The sequence below is a fragment of the Malaclemys terrapin genome, chromosome 1 (genome assembly GCF_027887155.1).
Source record: "Malaclemys terrapin pileata isolate rMalTer1 chromosome 1, rMalTer1.hap1, whole genome shotgun sequence".
NCBI lineage: Eukaryota > Metazoa > Chordata > Testudines > Emydidae > Malaclemys > Malaclemys terrapin.
Window position 1 is genome coordinate 227,975,871 of NC_071505.1, and position 24,168 is coordinate 228,000,038.

The following is a 24,168-nucleotide window of genomic DNA, read 5'->3' on the forward strand; positions in this document are numbered from 1 at the left end:
CTCACTAGATACGTGGTGGACAGTAATCATAACCCTGCGTGCATCAGCTTGAGCTTTTTGTGACAATTTTTGCAAATGTGTATGATTTAAGAGCTATTTAACTAAACTTATGTTCATCCCCAATGAAATAGGATTAATACTAGTATACAGTTGGTATTGGTTTAGAATTTCCTTAGTTTTGACTTAAGGTAATGTAAAATTAAAATCTCATTGAATTACAGCAACTATATTACACAAACATTGATTTTCATTGGGATCATGATTTACATTAAATAAATGATCAACTGTAAATTGCTTACACAACTCCTAATACATACACATTTATTTCCTATGTACACCACCACAGATCCAATGTATGAGAGAGGATTTAATTGCTAGTGAACTTCCCTTTCTCTGAGTTTAAACATATATCATAAGACTGAACAGCATTACTGTTGCAAATATATCCAATTCCATGTTCTTCTATACGTGCCTCAAGTTCTACTATCTTCCATAGAGATGTTTGATTTATGGCCCATAATTTATGCTCCATTGGTTGCATTACACTGTTATTAATGTTCAATCCTAATGCCACAATGGGAGATATCCATTCAATTTGGGCATTAGAAATTAATATTATAAAAGCGGTGGCTTGATTCAACCTTGCATCATATGTGAAATCTACCATCTCTTTCTTGAAGAGAAATTGTACGCTTCAAAATGAGTACAAATTTTGCTTAGAGACAGTAGCATGTTTCCACACTATGCTTCTTATTTCTAGTGGGAGAATGCTACTTATCCCATCTCTGAGTCTTTCACCACATCAATGCTCTATGTCTGTGCTTGCATACAAGTCAATGCTATGGACACATTGCTTTAAAATACCTCTACTGTTTGCAATACCTCTACTGTTTGCAATAATATCAAATGATCTGCTTCTTGCAGCTTTTCACAGCCAGGATGCAAACTAGTTATCAAATAGTAGGTTGTACTTGTGTTGTTTAAGGAGGTCTTTGCAGGTTTGGATAAAACAGAAGATTTGCAGAAGCCCAGCCTGATGAGCAGCCTGGGTTGCCCTGCCTCCTACCTAGATTTCCTGGGCAAGAGGAGGAGGGAATCCACCATGGGTGCAGTTTGGGGATGGGGAGGCATTCAGAGTCACTGCCACTGCCTTCCCCCATTTCTGCCAGTGCCGAGCTGCTCTGCTCTTCCTAGGTGGGGAAGTGTCTATCCTCAGGGGTGCCATTTAGGGGAAGAAGCGGGTGACTGTCCTGGCCCCCCAGGATAGTAAAAATCTGGGAGAGTAGTATATACCTTGATAGTATTCATCACCATGTATTTTTGACAGGTTTCCACACCCCATTTAGGGCTTATTTCCCACCCCGTTTCCATTGGCACCGAAGTTTGGGGCCATCAGCCATTTTGAAAAATTGTTATGTTTGAATAAGGAGAGTGTTGTGTGTTTGTGCTTTGATACATTTAGAGAAAAAGGTTGAAAAAATAGAGAGTTTAAAGATTAAAAGAAAAAGAAAGTTTGTTACTAAAATCTTATGGTTTTAACTTTTATTAAAACCCTTATGTAAAAGGGCTACATGGCGGGGAAAATGATTGGGGTCTGTTTTTTTTTTTTTTTTTAGATAAGAACAAGGAAGTTAAGGATGGAGAGGGAGGACTTAGTGGGGGGAGAAGAGAGAGATGGTTCTTGTTTAAAAATCTTGGGATTCTAGGATTGGTTCAGAAAAATGAATTCTATGACGCTGCTGTAGAACAACATCTGATTGTTCCGATCCAAAGGTGGTGATAACAAGTCTGAGGGGGAGTAAGCCCGGGAGGTTGGTTCATTCGGCAAAAACACTTGGAATAGTAAGATATCTCTCTCTGATTCAACCACGTGCTGTCTATCTTTGCCCTGTGCAAAGGGGCTTTCTTTTCCTTTTTCTAGCCCTGTTCTCTCTTTTAACTTCTCTTTATATGTTTCTCTTTTTACAGGCTTTTTTCTTAACCTATCCTTGTATTTAATAGTTTAAATGCTTTTCTATTAACTTTTTTAACCACATGCTTTCTAAACAAGCTCTGCCTTAGTAAATTCCCTTTTTAAACCTAGCTTTTAATATTATTTAATGTTTAAATGCTCTTTTCTTAACCTACCCTTATTTAATACACCTTTTACATTTATTTCAAAATTTTCTATTCTTTAATAACCTGCCAAAATAGGCCTTTAAAATCATCATCTCTCTTTACTCAAACTCACTAAAAATCTCTTTTCTTTAATAACTTGTCTCTCTTCTTTCAAACTAGTCCTTTAAAAACAAAAATCTCCTTTTTTCTTTAAGTTCTCTTTCTATTCTTTAATAACCTACCAAACTAGACCTTTAAAAGCATCTCTCCTTACTCAACCTCCCCAAATAACCTTTTTCCTCTAAACCTTAACCCAAACTTTCTTTTTTTAATCTTTAAACTCTCTCACTCTATTCTTTCAACCTTTTCCTCTTAATGTATCAAAGCACAAACACACAACACTCCCCCTATTCAAACATCATAATTTTTCAAAATGACCGTTGGTGCCAAACTTCAGCACCAGTGGAAATGGGGATGAAGGGCAGGACATAAGCCCTAAATGGGGCATGGAAACCTGTCAAAAATACATGGTGATGAATACTATCGAGGGCTATACTACTTGGAAGCAAATTTGTCTCTCTCATCCCTCCCTTGCACCCATGTATCCTTTATCCAAAATACACATTTGCCTCTGAAGTTAAATACGTGTTAACAAAATCAGAAAAAAAACAGAGTTTTCAAAGTGTGATTTAAAATCCCTTCCCCTCTCCATTGCTCAATTTTAACGAGGAGCCCAGTGGCACCTTAAAGACTAACAGATTTATTTGGGCATAAGCTTTCGTGGGTAAAAAACCCACTTCTTCAGATGCATGGAGTGAAAATTACAGATGCAGGCATAAATATACTGACACATGAAAAGAAGGGAGTTACTTCATAAGTGGAGAAACATTGTTGACAGGGCCAATTCAATCAGGGTGGATGTGGTCCACTCCCAGTAACTGATGAGGTGTCGATACCAAGAGAGGGAAAATTGCTTTTGTAGTGAGCCAGTCACTTCTAGTCCCTATTCAAGCCCACATTAATGGTGTTACATTTGCAAATGAATTGTAGCTCTTCAGTTTCTCTTTGAAATCTGTTTCTGAAGTTTTTTTTGTTGAAGCATGGCTACTTTTAAATCTGTAATAGAATGTCCAGGGAGATTGAAGTGTTCTCCTACTGGCTTTTGTATGTTACCATTCCTGATGTCTAATTTGTGACCATTTATTCTTTTACATAGAGAATGTCCAGTTTGGCCAATGTACAGGGAAGAGGGGCATTGCTGGCACATGATGGCATATATCACATTAGTAGATATGCAGGTGAATGAGCCCGTGATGGTCTGGCTGATGTGGTTGGATCCTCTGATGGTGTCGCTAGAGTAGATATGGGGACAGAGTAGGCAACGGGGTTTGTTACAGGGATTGGTTCCTGGGTTAGTGTTTCTGTGGTGTGGTGAGTATTTGCTTCAGGTTGTGCGGCTGTCTGTAAGTGAGAACTGGCCTGCCTCCCAAGAACTGTGAGAGTGACAGATCAAAAAAATCTTGTCTTGGAAATAGCTACAGGGTTTGTTTAGTAGTCAAGATTTTTTAGGTCGTTTAAGTGAGATACAGTCCCACTAAAATAATCATGTAACATCCAAATTTTAAACTTCTTATAACAGGGGCAATAGTGCAAGTTTGGAATAATTTGGTCCAGGCGTTACTCAGGGCAGGTCTTCACTACGGGGGGGGGTCGATTTAAGATACGCAAATTCAGCTACGCAAATAGCGTAGCTGAATTCGACGTATCGGAGCCGACTTACCCCGCTGTGAGGACGGCGGCAAAATCGACCTCCGCGGCTCCCCGTCGACGGCGCTTACTCCCACCTCCGCTGGTGGAGTAAGCGCGTTGATTTGGGGATTGATTGTCGCGTCCTGACGAGATGTGATAATTCGATCCCTGAGAGATTGATTTCTACCCGCTGATTCAGGCGGGTAGTGTAGACCTAGCCTCAGATACTGCCCCCCACACACACACACACACTAAGAAGAATATTTTAATATTCCAGTTGCTCTAAAACTGACATGCACAGTGAGATTATATTGAACAATGATATTCCACAACTGAAACTGAGGTGGAGAGGAATTCCCATTGAGATGAATGGATCACTTCACACCACCCAGAGCTATTGTGTTAGATTATTCATCTCTTTGGAGCATCCTAATTCATCTGAGCACACCCTACTGAAGTGAATGGGCCATTCCATACATCAACAGTACTCCTGTACTGCAGAGCGCTGTGCAGAGCCCATTCCTTTGTATATACTTCAGGGAGCTAGTGTAAAGTCTGGGGCTCCCTGCTATTCCTCTTGCTGCCTCCAGCTGGTAGATGTGCTCCTCACAGCCCTATCAGTTACCATCCTCCTTTCTTCCCATGGCCCTTCCAGCTCTACCAGGAGCATGGTGGGGCCAGGAGGAGGGAAGAACTGATAGCTAAAGTGGCAGATCTTTCCCCTCCCACGAGTGCCCTTCCATCATGCCTTCTCACGAACACCTCTTCCTCAAGAAACAAGGGAAATTAACTGCAGAAAAAACATGGTTAATGCAGGTCTTGTTCACATTACAGCACATTTGTCAGTATATGCCAGCTAGACTCACCCCTGCTTAGTACCCTCTTCAACTCAAGAAGTGTGTTTCAGATTCCTGCTGGCACTGCCAGTATGATGTGCCTTCTCTGGCTTGTCAGATTGGGTTTATATCTGTTGGTGAACCACAGCACCAGTCATTAGACTGCTTTCCAGGCTGGTGAACGACCTGTGGTTCATTAATTTTATACCAGTGTAACTCCACTGATTTCATTGGGGTTGCTCCTGATTTACACGGCTACAAGTGAGGAGAGAATCAGGCATAGGCACCGACTCCATGGTTGCTCCAGGGCTCAAGCACCCATGGAAAAAAATAGTGGGGGTGGTCATCACCCACCAGCCACAGCTGTTCAGCTGAGCCACCATTCAGCTGTTTGGCAGCTGGCATGGGGCCTCGAGGGAAAGGGCGGAGCATGGACAGGAAGAGGCGGAGTGAGGGAGGGGACTTAAGAGAGGGGGTGGAGTGGGGCACGGCCTTGGGGCAGAGTGGGGGGTAGAGCACCCACTGGGAAAAATAAAAGCCTATGCCAAGACCGGTCCCTGCTCCTAGATCTTTACCTAGCAGATCTCATTTTTCCTTTTTAGTGAGAGGTTTTGACAGCAGCTGTATTTCCACCCAGCTTTGCTATCCTTTAAGCAAAGACTCCACATACCTAATACACTGTGGCTGTATGTTTGACATGTTCATGAGGGTTAAGTCTCAAGTATTACCTTCTTCAGAGAATAACTGAGATCTACCACTAATTGTCTTTTAATGTCTACTTTTATTACATAAGGGACGACCTTAATTTGATCAGCTTTGGACACCCACAATACAGAAAAGGTTCCATGCACGCTGTTAGGACCAACAATTTTCCATAATCCACTTCCCCCTTTGTTTCATTTTATTATTAGAGTACCTTTACAGCACTGCTAGAATGTGGTCTGAATTTTTTTTTTCATATTCCTACATAGCACACTTCCTTCTAGAATTGTCTCAGAGAATCCCTGCAGTTGTAGATTAGTTTGTGGAGTGCTTGAAGACTGTCAACTATCTCCCAGAGTCTCCTTCTGCGTCTATGAACCATTTTGCTATGCTCCCTCTACTTCTGGTTGGAACTGCCAGATGAGCCCTTTTTATCCCACGGTTGCTTTCCTGAGAGTCATACGAGATTTCAATCTCTCTTCCATTGACTTTGTGTTTGTTCTGTCAGATCTTGGCAATCAAGGAGCCCTCTACTGCGGTTAATTTATATTTAAATCACAAAATTCCACATTAATGTTGCAGATATGAATTTTGTTTATTTTGGAAGTTTTAAGAATAAAACTGTCCCTCATGCCTCACAACCATGAATTGCCCTGGAAGCCATAGGAGAAAATGGCCTAATATAAAGATGGTAGTAATATTCAGCTGGGAAGTTAGCACTGCCTTTAACCTTGGCTTTCCTTGCTCTCCTAGATTTAGTGAGTTTTATTTTCATTTAAAGAGTGTTTGAATATTGTATTCTAATCTGTAAATTCACAACAACTTGAGTCCCTGTCCTAATGACTCATCACTTGTGGTGCCATTTCTCTTACAACAGGTGGAAAAGGCATGGGAGGCTGGGAAGGAGGGATCCGTGTGCCAGGGATATTTAGATGGCCGGGAGTATTGCCTGCAGATACAGTTATTGATAAACCTACAAGTCTTATGGACATTTACCCCACAGTGGCTCACCTGGCTGCAGGGATAATGCCTCAGGACAGGTATAGAGGCTGTTTCATAAACCATATTTGCTCCATTTCAGTTGAAATGAAAAGACTGATATTGCGCATCCTGATATACAGTTGTTTGTTTTAAAGGGACACTGTCAGGTTAAAAGTCAAACAGTTTTAAAAAACAAATGTCCTTCTCTTTCCTCCTGCTTAGCTCTACCTATTCAGTATGATTTTGAGGAAAACACAAAGAAGACTGGTTCACTTCTTAATATAAAAATAGGATTAATTTAGTTAAATTCTGTTTTCTTTCATAAACAAATAATAGGAACGAATTTATATGTGTAATTCCCTGGGATGATTCTGGTTTTCTTTAAAAATAACCTCTTGTATTAGAGGTGCATAGGAATTTGGGAGGCAGTAATGATTTGTTAGAGCATAAAGCAAAGGACTGGGAGCCTGGACACCTGGGTCCTATTTCTGGCTTTGTCACTAATTCAATGTGTGACTGACAGTGGGCCAGCCACTTAGACCAAAATTATAAAACTTTGGTACTTAGTTAGGCTCCTACATTCATATTTAATCATCTACATGTGACCTGATGTTTCAGGAGTTCTGAATGCCAGCAGTTCCCATTGACTTCAGCCTTAGTCACCCAAGTTTGAAAGAATGGTCTTCCCAGTGGCTACAGTTCATGCTTTTGTCAAATGATCATGCTAACATACATCACCATAGTGATTTTTTTTAATGTACTTGTGTTGTGAGACACTTGGAGCAAAGGTGCTGTGGAGGTGTGAGCTATTAAGTCTTTGTTCCACTGACCCAATTAGAGCTGGCTGAAATTTTTCAGACAAATACTGTATTTGATGAAAAATGCACTTTTGATTGACCTGAAATGATTTGTGAACATGACATGAATAGTTTCAGCCATTAATAAAATGGCCAGAGGAGGGGAGAAGGTGATGCTGTCCTCTGGTTGCCATCCTGTCACTTTTAACCCCAGCGGTTAGGGTACTCACCCAAGAGGTAGGAGACCCAGATTCAAATCTTTGCTCTGGAACAGACCAAAAATAGAATTTTTCAATTCCCTGAAAAGTCTAATTGGTTGGTTTTTTTTTTTTTTTTTTTTTCAGAACTGCTGCTAAACTAAAAAATCAGTTGCTCAAGTCTCTATAGCTGGGGAATCATATATAATTTTAAATTTTGCATTTCTTGATTCAAATGGTAGCTTGTTTAAGAATTGCCATTTGCAATGAGAGTACTGACTACACAATGTACTCACCCCAGTTTGATGACTTCCATTCTCTCCCTCACATTAGAGTGATCGATGGTCGAAACCTGATGCCTTTACTGCAGGGAAAAGTTCAGCATTCGGAGCATGAGTTCATGTTTCACTACTGTGGGGTATATTTACATGCAGTACGGTGGCACCAAAAAGACAGTGAGTATAAATATTTCCCCCACAACAGGTCAGATTCGATTATTAATATATAAGCAAAGTCAGTACAGCCTCTACCATGACATCTGGTAGTGAGCGTGGAAAAGGACTTCAGGGACTGATCTCATTTGTTTGGGCACACCCACCCTACCTAGCATGATGGGACTGCTTGCTCAAATGATCACTTTGGCTGCTGTGGGATCCCCAGTCTCTTTGTTATTGGGACAGGAGTAATAAACTGTTGTTATCCTGGTTATGTGAATCAAGGACAGTAGAACTGTACTTGGCATTTTATGACGGAGGGACTCGCCCTCAATTAAGTAGCACTCGCTAGGCAAGGGACATGGGTTCCAAAACCTAGAGAACTGAGAGAGATTGGGGACAGGTATTTGTACCTGGTAGTGTAGGCCCCAAACACCAATTTGATGCCTCCTCTCTCCACTGTGTAATAACAGGGATAATTAGGAGTCTTGTTACATGCTGCAGAGCTGAAATCACTGATACCTAGGTCTAAGCATTAGATCTACTTTGGGCTAGTGGTGCACCAGCACTGAGGCTCCCCTACTACCAGTGAAATCACTAAAGAGCTGAAGTTACTAAGAACTGAAATCACTGAGAGCTGTGTTAAGTGGGGGCGGGGGCTGAAGACATGTTGGTGAGCAGCTAGCAGGATGGCTGGTGGGGAGGAGCAGCTAGTGGGGTGGTGAGTGGCTAGCAGGACGGCTGGTGGGATGGTTAGCAGCTCACAGTGAAGACTGCAGCAGAACCTATAGCAGTGTGTGTGTACATTTATACAAAAGAAAAATCCAAAATGATATGCCCTACTGCACATGCTTGGGTCCCTGGGGAGAGGACAAGAGGATAAACACATGACAGATATGGGCGGCGGGTACCATAGGCTGGGGGAGGCTGTGCCTCCGCAAAAAGCCAGGTGTGGCCCCACCCACATTCTGCCCCCACGCACCCCTCCTGCTTCCCGCCTGCTCGACATGCAGAAGTGCGGCTCCTCCAGTCCCCCTGTGCGTGGCCCTGGCTCGGATTGGGGCTGCGCCAGTTGCCCTCCCGGCGCTCCGGGGTTGGCGGGGCTGTGGCTGCTGGCCCTCCTGGTGCTCCAGGGCTGGGGCCACGCACCGCCCATCCTTCCAGGGCTGGGGGGACTGCAGCCAAGGCCGCCCACCCTCCTGGCGCTCCGGAGCTAGGGGGGCTAGCAGATGGGGGGGGGGGCACTCTGGACTCCAGCAGGGGGTGCCCTTTGAAGGGGCAGAGCCTCGGGCAGAGGGGGCAGTGCTGGGGGCTAGCCTCCCCTATTCTGCAGGTCACACGCTGCCCATGAAGATAGATCTTATTCACACCGCTTATTGCACTACTATAGAAGGTGCTCAGTGATGAACGCAGTACAAAAGCCTATATAGAAGAGAATAGGTAAAAATATTCAGGGTGACCTGTTACCTTGATACCGCACCTCTGAAAGTTTCAGTATGGCTGAGTTGGTAGCTCTCACACTTTCTCCTGTTACAAAGGAGTGTGATTCATGGCTATTACTAAGGGTTGGATTTTTAAAGGTAAATGTAGGCACGTAAAGACTCAAATAGGACCTTATGTGAGATTTTGAAAATCCACTAGGTGTCTGTCTGCATCTTTAAATGCCTAAATACCTTTAAAAATCTGGCCCTTGGCCTACAGCCAGTGCTTTTATTGCTCCAGCTGCAGAAGCATCAGGAGAGCTACCAACCAAGTGATCATGAATACAGCTTACTTTTTTAAGCTTCAGAAGTTGTTTGCTTATTTTCAAGAGTTCCGTTTTCTCTGTTTAACTGGGTTTTCCCTTTATAAGGCTCAGCTGTGAAACATCTTTCTTCAATTACACTAATTGACAGCAGCTGTAATGCATTTCTTAATTATGACAACTCCAAAACCCTCAAACAAACAAACTTCCTTGCTGATATATTCTTAAAGATGTCAAGTTCCCCTAAGAAAAGGAGATCTGGGAGCTAGGGACTGGGAGCTAGGAATTCCTGAGTTCTAATTCCTGCACTGACACAGAGTCCCCTACCTGCATAGAGTATAGTGTCCGAATCCATGAATGAGTGGTTATAGGAAATCCATGTTTCTCACTCCTGATGTCTGAGTTAAAGGCAGAAGGTGACGGAGGAGACCGTCCCTTTCTCCTCATTTAAGCACTATCTCTAAAACCTTGAGCAAGTCACTTAACTTTCTACCTTGGTTTCCCCATCTCTGAAATGGAGGTAATAATTTTTAAGGTCTTCACAGGGGTGTTGTGAGGCTTAATTAGTTACTGTTTGTAAAGCCAATAAGTTGATCTATGCCTCTAAACATTTCTCATAAATATTAAATACATTTTGAATGGAATATATCAGCTATTGTATCTATCATATTATGTACATGTATAGCCCCATCACTGTAGTATCTGAGCACCTCACAGTCTTTCAGGTATTTATCCTCACTATACCTTTGTGAGGTAGGGAAGTGCTATTATTCCCATTGCACAGATAGAAAACTGAGTCACAGAGGGTGACTGGGGACAATTTTTTTAAAGGTATTAAGATGTTGTTGTTCGCTGTTGTGAAGCCTATGGGCCAGATCCTGAGAGGTATTTAGGTGCCTATCTGCCTCTTTAGGTGCCCAAGCCCACCACTTAGATGCCACTGACATTTTCAAAGTTGCTCCTTAGCTGCCACCTAACCCCAGAGATATCTAAATCCCCCAGGCTCCTAAAATTTCCACTAGTCAGCATTTGCAAAAGCCCCCTAAGGCCTGACATCATGCCACAGCTAATAAGCTGCTCGGATCCTTCTCTCAAGCCAAAGCCCTGAAGGCCACAAAGATAAGGAGAATTATCTATATCGTCAGTGAGGTCCAATCCCTGTAGTTGTGGTCTGAGCACGCTGAAATCTTGATGCCTGTCAGGCCCTGCTGCAGGAGGACTAGATGCAGGCCACTGGTGGAGTGGGACAGCACAGCACCCACCCAACAGACAGCCATGGACAAAGAGAAAATAGGGCAAAGCATGAGAGAGGCATTGAGTGTGCAAGAAAGAGGGACAGTTTGGTTGCTAGGGTGTGGGCTAGCTACAGTGGCTATGCTGGTCTTGGTACCTAACGGCATGAGAGGGTCCATGCCAATATATCCTGAGTGTAGGGAGACACCTGTTAGCCTGGTGCACTAGGTCAGCTGCTTAAGTGTCTATGCCCTTCTCCTCTGCATTTTGATCCTGTTTAAGTCCTGATGCTACCCCACGAGCTGCTCTGAACCCTTGTTCACTCCGTAGCCCAAAAGAATTCTCAGACTAGGAGTTTCCCTGCCTCTCACCCCAGTGAACCTTCCAGGTCAGGCCTTTCTCAGGGCACCCTTACCAGATGGGGTTTCACACAAATGACAGTCATGGGTGAGCAGGTCAGGAATTTTTGATGCTGGGGTGGGGTGCATGCATCCTCTCGAATACTCCACAGCCCAGGGGCTAGGATACTCATCTGAGAGGTGGAAGATCTGGCTTCAAGTCCCTGTTCTGAACCAGACAGAGAAGGGATTTGAATGTAGGTCTCCCACATTGCAAGTGACTGCCCTAACCACTGGGCTATTGGCTACAATGAGATAGGTTCACTTCTCTGTCTTTCTTTTCTTGTGAGAAAGGGCTGACCTGGCCTAGACACAGAACTGCAGGAGGGGAGTCACAGCTGAGAATCTCAAGCAGAGATGGGTGTCTCCCTTCAGCCCATCAGTCAGGTGCGTACAGGCTCAGATCAACTGAGTTCGGTGCCTAAGGACCTTTCTGAATCTAGGCTCTAAGCCCTGAGTTATGCTCCCAGGCTTCCTGTACAATGCATGGGGAAGAGTTAGGTGCTTAAAAAAGGAATTTGTAGAACCTGTCAATTGAGAGGGGAGCCGCCTAAGCTATCTAGGAGTGAAATGGGGCAGAACTTAAGGCCTAGGTTAACAAAGGGACTAAGGCACAAATCTCCCATTGATCTGGGCCTTTAAGTGCCTAATTGATGTGCTGGAGGGAGGCTCTTATCTCTCCTGGCAGTAAGAGCACTCCCTCAAACTGTAGGAGAACCAGGTTCAAATCCCCACTCTGCCTGGTTTCGAACAGGGCCTTGAACCCCAGTCTCCCATCTCTCAGATGAATACACATTGCTAAAGAAAATGACGGATTAATGAATCACTGTAGGATTAAATGGGGATGAGGGGAGACAAAGATAGTCTGGAATGTAGCCACCCCAAGTTTAAAGGATCAGTTATCTTCTAACAACAAATGTGGCAAGGAAGCTTATTGGATAAAGTTTGAAAGTTTATCTGAATAGGAGAGGGAGGCTGGATTGGTTTAGATTTCAGAATGAATCATTCTCCAAACATACAACATCAGCTGGAGTTGAAGCCTGGCTCTGTATCTTAGCTGCCTGGAGACTTAAATGAGCTTCCAAGAAAATTGATAGTCAAGCAGGTACGTTATGAAACGTTCCACTAGAGGGCAGTGGTACACTGATAAATTCTAATACATGCCAAGCGGGGGGGGGGGAGGAGGGAGCGGCGTGTCCATTAATATTGCTTTGCTTTGAATTGTGTTATAATGCATAGAGATGTTCCAAGCCTCAAAGTGCTTCAAAAGAAGTATTTCCCCCTCCCTCGGACCCCCTCCCAATGAGTGTTTCATCAATCTCCAACTTGTACTCCATTTAAATCCCTATGTTTCATTTTCAGACGGGTTCTGCCTGGCCATGCTTTAACTGTTTTCCAGATTTGAAATTTAACAGATAAAGCTTTTAACAATAAGTACTAAAGGACTAGTGAGCAGACCCACCGCAGCCCTGAATGAGATACAGAAACAGACAAGTGGCTACATATAAAAAGAAAATAGGTATTTGAATTCCTAAGTCCCTTAGATGAGGACACTTGGGCAGATATCCTGACAGCTGGGGGCCCCACCTCTTCATCTCCTGGGAGAGACATTCAATGGGATAAAAGCAATGGACATTTCTTCTACACACCAGTTTTTCTAACAACGTGAATCCAACGCTCTTCCCATCCATGCAATCCCTGAGAGAGATGTTGTAGTCAAATAGGTCCCTGCACACACATTTTCTGGGACTCCCCACAGATTAGAAATTTCTGGTCTTGCACACACAATAGCCTGAAACTGTTTCCAAGACCCAGACAGATAAAAATGCAACTAACTATATTCTGGCTAATATCCCCATGCAGCACCTGCGAAACAATACAAAATGTCACAAGTTTGAGAGTGGTGATTAGGAAATGAGTCAGTGTAGTGTGGCTCACAAAAGAGAATCCTACACTTAAGGTATAATCCTACACAAAATATAAGAAATAGGACAAATCACGGCCCAAATCTGACCATTCTGGGCCAGGTTCAAGAAAGGATGGGCCTTAAGGGAGAAACCAATGGGGCCTTTGGGCCAAACCAAAATGCTGAAGTGCAAACATAAAATGAATCTGCCTTTGTAGGAAAATATGTGAGCACACCAAGCTTTTAATCATCTAACCCTATTGAGAGGCAGAGTGGTCTAGCAATGGATAGGGCACTAAACTGGAAATCAGGAGACCTGTGTTTCTATGGCCAACTCTGCCACTAACCTTCTGTGACCCTGAGTAAGTTACTTCCCTTATCTCACTTTCCTCAGATTTCCCCCTTTCATCCTTTGTATTGTCGATCTCTAGACTAAAAGCTCTCCAGTGTAGGGGTTGTCTGTTCCTATGTATTTGTACAATTGATCTCAGGACTTGACTTGGGCCTATAGCTGCTATAGTAGTATAAAAATAATGATAGTCATGTATATTGATGCCCTACTAAGCTTTGTGTTTAGACTGGCTTATGTGTGTTGCTGTCTGCTACTTGGTTTCAAATTGATCTAATGCACCAAAATAACTTTGATTCCTATAATGTACCAATAATGTAACAATGGATTGTTAATCTCTCTCTCTTGCTCTCATCTTTTACCCGTATAACCTTATGTATATTCAGTTTACTTAACTGCATACAGAGTTGTGTACCTTCCTAGTTATCCCAATGAAACACAAGATGGTTCTATAAAAAATGAAGCATTCTGCACATGTATATCCGCTCCCACCTTAGTCACATAAGAGAGAATGCAAGATAAAATTTTGGGGAGGAATCCCATAGCTACTCAAGCAATCTTTTTCCCCACAAATTTGAAAGAAAAAATAATTTGCTCATCTGGCTGCATAACTTATACGTGCATGTCCATTACAGACATGCAGATCAGATATATTCAAAATGTGGGTAGATCTGAAATTCAGGCAGGTGAAATGAAACGTAGTTAAACCAAAAATTGTAATATTCCATGTAATTTAATCTGAAACAAAAATCTGTGCCTTGCTCAGATCCATTCCTTTCTGACAATGCAGGAGAAATCTTTGGAGTCCAATTGATTTCTCTGTGTTGTTCTGCTCATTTTAAAATACATCACGTTCATGTTCTACTTATTGTCCTTTCATGTATGTATATTGGGCTGTCTGGATGTGAAGCCATTGTATCTTTCTGTCTTCTAGTGAGGACTCATCAATTAGGCCCTTCATCTAGGCTGAGAAAGTCTTTTGTCTATATGTTAAAGAGTCCTTTCCTCTATCCTGACACAATAGGGCTTATTAGAGACACTTTCTTTCTGCTTGTTAAATTGATTATCACCAGATGGGTTTGAGAGTTATTTAGATTCAAGAAACAGTTTTTCCTTGGACATATTACATTAACATGGTACCCCAAAATTAACACACTTCCCTCAAGTTCAGGCAGGGTTGCTTTAACTCCGATTATGTGTTCCTCTTTGTCTGTCTGTGCTGGTTGGAACCCCTGCTGGCTTCTCCAATTCTGAATTCTACTCAGCTTTCAATATTGTTTTTCCCCATTGTTTTCTGGGTTTTTCCTTTTCTTTTCTAGACACTCCGGTTGTTTGTCACATTCTCAGTGCACACTTCAGCACTACCTAACAGGGAGACAGATTCTGCATTGCCCTGCATCTTGTGTAGTTCTTTAGCATTTTCTACCCATTTTGCACAGATGTAAATAACTACACAAGGTGCAGGGCAGTGGCGAATCAGTCATAAGTAGCCAGTCTATGGGTACGTCTATATTTACTTCCTGGTCCGGATGTAAGCGATCGATCTTCTGGGATCCATTTATCACGTCTTCTCTAGACGCGATAAATCGATCCCGGAAGTGCTTGCCGTCGACGCCGGTACTCCAGCTCGGTGAGAAGAGTACGCAGCATCGACGGGGGAGCCTGCCTGCCGCATCTGGACCCACGGTAAGTTCGGACTAAGGTACTTCGAATTCAGCTACGTTATTAACGTAGCTGAATTTGCGTACCTTAGCCCAAAGTGGGGGGTTAGTGTGGACCAGGCCTAATTGAGCTAAATAGACAGCCAGGTAACTGGGCTAATATGGCCCAAAATATTTAATGAAATGCATAGCTAGGTTAATTTTTTTGAACACATATCAATGACATAATTGGTATATAGATTATATATAATATAGACTATATATAATGAGAGATACATATCTATCTATTGAAAATGTATCTAGATATACTACAGTATGAATTCACATATCTAAATATAGCCAAGAAAAAACACATACTGAGAAATTGTTAATCTTAAACTTCATCTACAATTAATGGCTGTATCCTTTATTTATCAATCCATCTTTTGTTTTTATAATTTCTGCTAATGTCTGAGAGGGGTAACATCTGTGTCTACCATATTTCCAAATACATTATTTTAATCCAGAACTACAGAGGAATTCAGCCAGAAGTGATCACACCAAAGAAGTTCTGAGATGCAGCCTGAAAGCTATAGTTGTAATTTACAACTAAATTAAGATATATACCCATGGAAGGTGTTCAACTGGAGTATTTGCTAGATTTTTAGATGCAATATTGTTTCTACCACCTTTCTCCTAATAGTTTTTTGATTAGCAAAAGACATCCTGGCTGCAGCAACATGTGACTCACTCAGATCGTGGGGTAAAGCTGCAGCCTCCCAGTCATGGAGAACAGCTCAGGGCACAACAGAAAGCAGGAGAGTTCAGCAGATTACACTGAACCAAAAAGAAAATGTCATATATACAGAATGCAAATGTAGGCTTTTGTGCTGCATGCATTACAGAAATGGCTCAGAGTGTTGAACCTACCCTTCCGTCATTTAGGCATCATGTCTAATCTCTCTCTTGTGCTGGACACAATCACCTCCTCCTTCTAGAATGATTTAAATTACAGGGGATCAGGGCCTAAATGTGTTACCATCCGATGGCTGCTACCAAGTGGGAGCATGAACATTTTTTATGTGGACCTTGGGCTTCCATTTTAAAAAACATGGCCCCGATTGTTTATAGAAAATAAAATTATACTAGTGATAAATTAATAATAACAATGTATGCAGTGTAGTTGTAGCCATGTCACTGCCAGGATATGAGAGAAAGACAAGGTGGGTGAGGTAATCTTGGAGTACATTTCCCAGACCTGAGGAAGAGCTCTGTGTAGCTTGAAAGCTTGTCTGTCTCTCTAACAGAAGTTGATCTAATAAACGATATTACCTCACCCACCTTGTCTCAATTAATAATGTCACTCAAACAACTTTGCTCAGATCAATTGTATCATCTCCCATCAGAGCAGGGGATACAGGGGGGGGTGGAGGCAAATCTCCTGTTGAACTGCATTCAGTTTCACTCTTAACACCTTGTCATTTTTCATTATTAGCCAGCCTCCTACTGTCATGCTGCTACTTTCCTCTTTGTTCGATCTAGTTCTGTTCAGACTATCGATCAGCGGCTGGAGAGCCACTGCTCTGTGCAACAGCTCGGTACAACATGCTGCCATGGTACTGCAATCTAGTATTCATCACACTGCGTTGAAAACAAGTTTCTGTTTGTTGTATTATTATTATTGGGCTACAGGTGATATCCAGTAAACTGCCCTACTTTCAGGACTAGGCTACGTGATGAGACTGGAAATAAGTTGGGACCAGATTCTGTCTGGTCCTTCCGTGAGTGCCAAGTGCAGAGAGAGACCATACATTTTTTTTCCCTTGGGCAGACCACGTAAGGGCCAGTCCCTGCACTCAGACTGCAAGCACTGCACCCTTCCAACTCCCCTGAAGGTGCACACAGCTCCACAGGGGCAGGGGGAAGAGATGGGACTCCCCCACCTAAGGCACCAACCACCAGAGCTAGCTATCGCTGTAAGAGGTATTATGCTATACCCATAGGTGCTGGAACTGCAGCACCCCCTGGCTTGATGTGGTTTCCATTATATACAGGTGTTACAGTTTGGTTCAAAGGCTCTCAGCCCCCCACTATGAAAATTGTTACGGCATCCCTTGCTACACCCTACAAAGGGGAATAGCAGAAAGTGTGCAGCACATGTGGGCCTGCAAACTGTGGGAAGTGTTTGAGTCCTTGAGGGAACACATCACAGTCTTGCCTCAGAGCAGCTTCAGCTCCCTCCTTACCATGAGCTGGGAGCCCCCATGCTGATGAGAATGTTCTTTGAAAGCTATACACAAGTAGTCATTTTAAATAGGTGGCTCCATCCATACAAGACTCTCACTGACTCCCAATGCCCTTGTGATTACATTGGGAATAACGCTCTCCCTCTGGCTATCTGGGGCCCCCTGGACAATTCTGAGGGACAGTCTTTTGAGCTGATAGTCTGCAAAGCAGAGAGAGGGAATGCAGTCCAGCTCATAGAGGAGCATTGGTCTTGCATAGCAATTTATAGAGCAGTAGCTGGCACCTGCAATGCACCATATGCAGTCTACACACAGGAAGATCTAGTCCTTGCCTCATAGAACTAAGTCATCTCTAGCAGGGTAATGAAGGTACCAGTTGCTGTAAAACGAAATGCTTTTAAACATGATTCTACAGATCACCGCCTTAGAAGAACAAAAATAACTAGTTCATCTGCTTTTGGAAAGGGCTAGTTTGGAATTCAGGTAGTTCCCAGTAGATAAATAGTTGCATGGTCACCTTGGCTTGCCACTTGTTTCCTATGACAGGGACAGAATAAAAGCCTTTGCAGGGAAAATACTGCCCTTAGGAGAGCTCTGTCTAGTTCATGTCCATCTTTGTTACTTAAATTGGTTTCTCTCCTGGCAGGTGGTGCACTGTGGAAGGCTCATTATACAACTCCAATATTCCAGCCAGAGGGTGCTGGAGCCTGTTATAAAAGTGGATTGTGCGGTTGCTTCGGGGAAGACGTAATCCATCATGACCCTCCTTTGCTCTTTGATCTCTCCAGCGACCCTGCTGAGATCAAACCTCTGTCTCCTGACACTGAGCCCCTGTTTGACACAGTAATAAGCAGAATAGAAAGAGCTGTTCAGGAGCATCGCCAGACACTGACTCCAGTGCCTCAGCAGCTCTCTGGGTACAACAACGTCTGGAAGCCCTGGCTGCAGCCATGCTGTGGGACATTCCCATTTTGCTGGTGTGACAAAGAAGGTGACAGTGACAGGAAATTCTTTAACCAAGGAAAGAACAGGGAGACAGTCAAACAGCTAGTAACCTGAAAAAAGAGAACAACACTTAAATGACCTTGGCTAAATTACACTGGACTACTTGAAACAGACATTCCTCTCACTTCTGATTCACCCTATCAATGCTCTGTTCAGTAGACTTGGAGTCTTCTTGATTAAGGCCTGAATACAATCTCTGGCCCAAATTCTGTTTCAGTTACACCAGTGCAATTTGGCCCTCAACAGCAAACTCAGGCTTTGGCCCCAAATAAATCAACTGGAATTTTTTTCTACTGGCTTTAAATTCAAGCAAATTATTGATTATATAAAACTAAATCACTGGGGTAGTTTCTGTTTAAGTGTTACTCAGGTAAAGTGTCACACTCCATAGGCTTGTGTCAGAGGATGGATCTCAGAGACTATCCTGTATTTAAAAACAAACATGCATTCAGTTTGGTAATATGTTGAAACATGTTCACCTCATCTACTAAATCACATCAGTACCTTGTCAGCAAATCTGGTTGTCTACCAGGCCATGAGTCCCACGACAAAAGGTCAAGACTTTTAAATATTGGGTACCTAATGTTAGACTCTTAAACCCATAGAGAGATGCTGTAATAAATGGCTTGATATTCTGAAGTCCTGAGATTCCGCAGCTCCCACTGAATTAAATGCGAACTACAAATGGCACAGCTCTTGAAAATGATGCACCACGTATGTTCTGTATTGAACTAGTTCTCTCAGCTACTTCAAGTGTTGAACTTCATCCTTCAGAAAGATATGACTCAGTAGCTGCTTTGACAGGGCTGGTACCAAATTTCACAGGCATGGCTATACTGCAAGGAAAGCCCAGGGTTAGTGAAACTCAAGTCAGCTGACCGGTGTTTGGTATCCCTGAGCTTGAGCATCTATATTGTACGCTATCCCTACATTAAGACTTTTCTAACTGCTGAGTGAACCTGGGACTCTGGCAGGGGTGAAAGTGGGCTGGTAGAACGTACCGGTAAAAAGTGGTCACCGATACCAGCCCATACGCAGCTAATGTTAAAGCACTGCTGTGGCAGCGCTTTAATGTTGTTGCCCCTTTTGCACACACACATACCCCGGGGGGAGGGGTGGGGAGGAAGAGCAGATGCCCCAGGGCCGGCGATTTAAAAGGGCGCGGGGCTCCCGGCCGCCCCTACCGCAGCCAGAGCCCCAGGCCCTTTGAATCACTGCGAGAGCCCTGGGCGGCATGGGCCAGGCAGCACAGATGGGCTGGCTGGGGGAGGCTGACCCCACCCACCCCTGCTCCTTCTGCCCAAGGCCCCGCCCCTTCCTGGGGCCCAGAGCCAGGCTCCCATACTGGTAAGTGTTTAATGTTACTTTCACCCCAGGGTTCTGGCAGCCACACTGCAATGTACAGCCCTGCATCAGGTGAGGTGCTAGTGCCTCTGGGATCTGGTTAGTTTAACTCGGGTCTGCATGCTGCAGTGTGGCTGCCAGAGCCCCAAGTTCAAGCAGAGGTTAGAAAAGTCTTAACAGAGGGGGATAATCACTGAGGTGAACATGTACTACCAAACTGAATGCACATTTGTTTTTAAATACAGGTCCAATATCAACCAGTGTGAGGTTGGAAAGTTGACTGAAGTGGTGGCAGAGGTATCTAAGGCAATCAGGCATGTATTCCAGCAGTAACTGCTGGCTTTGTGAGAATGGGGTTTCTTAACTGTGGGGGCGGGATAGCTTAGTGGTTTGAGCATTGGCCTGCTAAACCCAGGGTTGTGAGTTCAATCCTTGAGGGGGCCACTCAGGGATCTGGGGCAAAATCAGTATTTAGTCCTGCTAGTGAAGGCAGGGGGTTGGGCTTGACTTGATGACCTTTAAGGGCCCCTTCCAGCTCTATGAGAGAGAGAGATCTATCTATATAAATAAACTGTGCTGGGGCTATTATTGGGCCTTGTTTGCTCTCCTCAAGGAGCACCTCAGTATATACACTGCAAAGGGTACTACTTCATTGCTATGCGTGGACCAGAGAGGTAGATTTAGGAATGTCAATGTGGGCAGCACAGGAAAAATTCAGTGCCCAAGTTTTTTGCCAATAAGGAATCTATATTCATGGATAATCTGGGACACTAATCCCACCAAATGCCATTGACATAAATGGTGTTACTGTCTGCACTGTTATTCTGGGGGAGCCCACATACCCCTAGTGCCTTGACTTATAAAACTGTATCCTGATTTCAGAGGCCATGACAAAAGATGGTTTAATTACACTCTGGGCAGGTGTAGAATGGAGGTTGAGTGTGCTTGAGGCAGATTGAAGGCTCACTGGAAATGTCTACACACCTGTTTGGATGCCAGTGTCATCAATGTTGTCCACCTTGTTTGGATTGCTGTGCCCTTCATAATCTTTGTGAAGCCAGAGGTGAGCTATTTCCCCCTGACTGGACCTACGACAGCAAGGGGCCACTGGATTGGTACCCTCAGCCAGAAAGTGCAGCTACCACTGAGGAAGCCAGGGATGTTTTGTGTTCTCACATTGTGGTCTTGCACAGCCCAATGGATTAGGGGGAATAGTACTTGTTTGAATGTCCTGGGGGGGGTGGGGGAAAATTAACTCATTTTATGTGCAGGAGCAGTGTTTGAGGGGCCAGGGGCTTGATTGTCATGCAGCATGTAAGTCTGAATGACATGATTAATAATTAATTTGGGGTGGGGTGAGGGGGACAGTATGGTTTTACACATGGAATTTATTGATGTGAATTTCTATACTCAGTAAATACAGGAGTACTGTTGGCTTACTAACACTGAATTGCCCCTGAACCTGCTTTTAGCTTTATTATCTCAAATTATAATTGTGATATGATGCAATGATAATAAACTTTCTTGAAAACAGAGCATGCTTTATTTGTAAACATCTAAAAATAGTGCAACACTCACATAGTGTTGGGCAGACCATCTGCCATTACAAAACCACACACACAAGGAAATGTTCAATATCCAATATAATACCCCTAGCACTGCATGTCCCCTGGGTGCATGTTCTCCTTTCCATGTTTTCCTCTCACTGGGTGGTGGGGGATGGGAGTGGAGGTTTTCACCAGAGAGAGGTTGAAGAAGGAAGGCATCCTGGGGTTTATTTGCCCTTCCCAGCTGCTCATGAGTCCTGAATGTATGGGCTGCCCTGACAGTGTCCAAGTTACTGCTGGACTAAGGGTACAGAGCAGGGTGTTTATGATGTGGTGTGGGAGAGGCAGCAGGAAATCGTATACTTGCAGTCATGCTGGAGAGGAGTAACTGAAACAGTTCTCTGTTAAGCTCCGCTCCTGCTCAGAGCTCCCGGCACCGGTTGGGGAAAAAAAATGACACCCCACTTATGCTTTAGCGAAATGATTTTGTGATGGGTAGACTGCATGGACTATATCGTGGGTCGGCAACCTCTGGCACGTGGCTTGCCAGGGTAAGCACCCTGGTGGGCTGGGCCAGTTTATTTACCTGCCCTGTCCACAGGTTCGATCGTGGCTCCCATTGGCCGCAGTTCACCACTCCAGGGCAACGGTGGTTGTGGGAAGCGGCACGGGCCAGGGGATGTGCTGGCCGCGGCTTCCCACCTAGGGTGACCACGTCCCAATAAAATCCAGATATCCACCGGCAACACTTTTTTTTTTTTTGCTCAGCACTTCCCCCCCGTGTCCCAATATTTTCTTCCCCTCATCTGGTCACCCTATTCTCACTGCCCCCCTTGGCCTGGAGTGGCAAACCATGGCCAGTGGGAGCTGCGATCAGCTGAACCTGCAGATGCGGCAGATAAACAAACTGGCCCGGCCCGCCAGGGTGCTTACCTTGGCAAGCCGCGTGCCAGAGGTTGCTGACCCCTGAACTACATGAAACTGAAATGGATAAGATTTGGAAATAGAAACCAACCCCCTGCAACCCCAACCCAACCCCTTCCTTCCTTCCTTCCTTCCTTGTGCCTCCATAGACCCAGGAGGAGTGATTGCAGAGTGGCTAATTTCTTGTGAGTGAAAGGAAAGTCTGAATGATCCTAGCAAACATTTGTGACTTTACAGTTGTTTATGAATGTTTGAAATTCCAAGTCCCACCATTTTGAACAAGGGGCAGGGATGCCAAGGCACTATAATACAATCCAGCATTAGTGCCCACAAACTGGTAGCCAGGACTTAAAATATTTGCATTGCTGCTTATAGCAGAAATCCCTCCCATTAGTGTAACAATAAACTGTAAATTTGAGTCATACTTACCAAACTCTGAGGTGGCTTCTGGCTCCACCAGGATTGCTGTGGGCTTGGTAGTGGGCTATTTCTTGGGGCAGGGGGCACACACAGGAAATTTGCTGTTGTTTCTGTGCCACAGCCTGTTCTGGGACTGGTTTCATTAAAAAGTCACTTGATGCTCCTTCCTGGGAGCCCACAGCTGTCTCCCATCAGTACCCATGCTGAAAGGCATCATCGTGTGGGTATGTTATTGGCAAATTGCCTGAGGTGCGGGGTCTGGTCCCTGGTCTTCCAGTACTCACTCCTCAATCTCTTAATATACTCCCTGCACTGATTGCTTGTCCCAAAAAATTTGCCCAGCTGACAATTTTTTAGCCATCTGTTCATACGTGTGCTCATTCCTGGTGCCCTAGGCGCTAACTCCATGGATGCTCCAGCCCTGGAGCACCCATAGGAAAAAAAATTGTGGATGCTGAGTGAACCACCTAGAAATTTGTATTTGCTGTGAAATTTTCAAGAGGTCAGGTATAGAGGTGGAAAAAAAGGGAACCAAGGACAGAGCCCTATGGAACCTCCAAAAGAGCAGTCTGAGTGATCAGCGAGGTAGGAGAATCAGGAGAGGACAAAATCTCAGAAGCCAAGAAAGGCCAGCATTACACTAAAAGCTAGCAACTGTGTTAAAGGCAGCTGACAGCTCAAGAATAGTGAGGAGTACCGTTTCTAAGATTTGGCTAAGGACAGAGAGATCATTAAAGACTTTAGGAAGAGCAGTTTCACCTGAATGTAAGAGGCAGGAGCCAGATTGGGGAGGTTAGGATAGAACTGGAGAAGAGAAACTCTCTGCTCCTCAAAACCCTCCCCTATGCCTCTGCTACCTTCTTCTTGCAGTCTTTTCATAGAGGCTGGCCCTGATCTGCACCACTGGCAGGTATGGGTCACGTCCAGCATCCTGTTTATTTCATGCAAAATAGTAAGTATTGCAATTATGATATAGGACTGAATACAAGTCTCCAAAAAAAAAAAAAAAGATGAAAGGAAGTTTCTTGAGGTTTCTTTTTCATGTCACTTTTCCTCTTAATAAATGTCACAATGCAAATTGAGGCATTATTCTACACAAAGTAATTTGACAACTAACTGAGGGGAGAGGTTACTGGGAGACCTCTCACAATGTAAATATAAATTGATCTTACTAGTTGACAACATTTAAATCTACCAGCAATATCATTATGAATTTATTGGAGCACTGACATTTTTCTTTACCTGCCAGAGATTAAATCTGGAGCAGCTGCACTGCATTCCATTTACACAGAGAAGGAGCAGTAGAAGATTTTTAAAAAAGCCTGTTTGCTCAGCTCAGAAATGAAGCAGAAAATTTGTCATTTGGTTTTAAGTTGTCACCTTTACTGGGAATCAGGCCAATAATTTTTTTGAGCCAACTCCCTCTGCAACTTGCAGTAAGCAGAAGAGGGAGAGGCGGGCCCAATCCTGGGTCCGTCAGTTTCTGTGACACTCAGCCAACAGCAGCTGCAAAGCTCACCTGGCTTTCACAGCTTTAGCTGTTGAAATGGCTCCCAAAGGATTGAAGCACCTAGGGTTACCATTCGTCCGGATTCCCCCGGACATGTCCGGCTTTTTGA

General features: G+C 43.9%; 1 protein-coding gene across 1 annotated transcript in view; it reads left to right on the plus strand.

Annotated features, from left to right (window-relative positions):
- LOC128825704 (arylsulfatase H-like) overlaps positions 1-21,191 on the plus strand; it is a 41,192-nt gene extending 20,001 nt beyond the window's left edge. The window contains exons 8-10 of the mRNA XM_054008450.1: positions 6,262-6,424; positions 7,693-7,814; positions 17,956-21,191. Of these exons, the coding sequence (XP_053864425.1) occupies positions 6,262-6,424; positions 7,693-7,814; positions 17,956-18,368 (698 nt within the window). The 3' untranslated portion in view covers positions 18,369-21,191. The remainder of the gene's footprint in view (positions 1-6,261; positions 6,425-7,692; positions 7,815-17,955) is intronic.
- Positions 21,192-24,168: the final 2,977 nt, after the last annotated feature.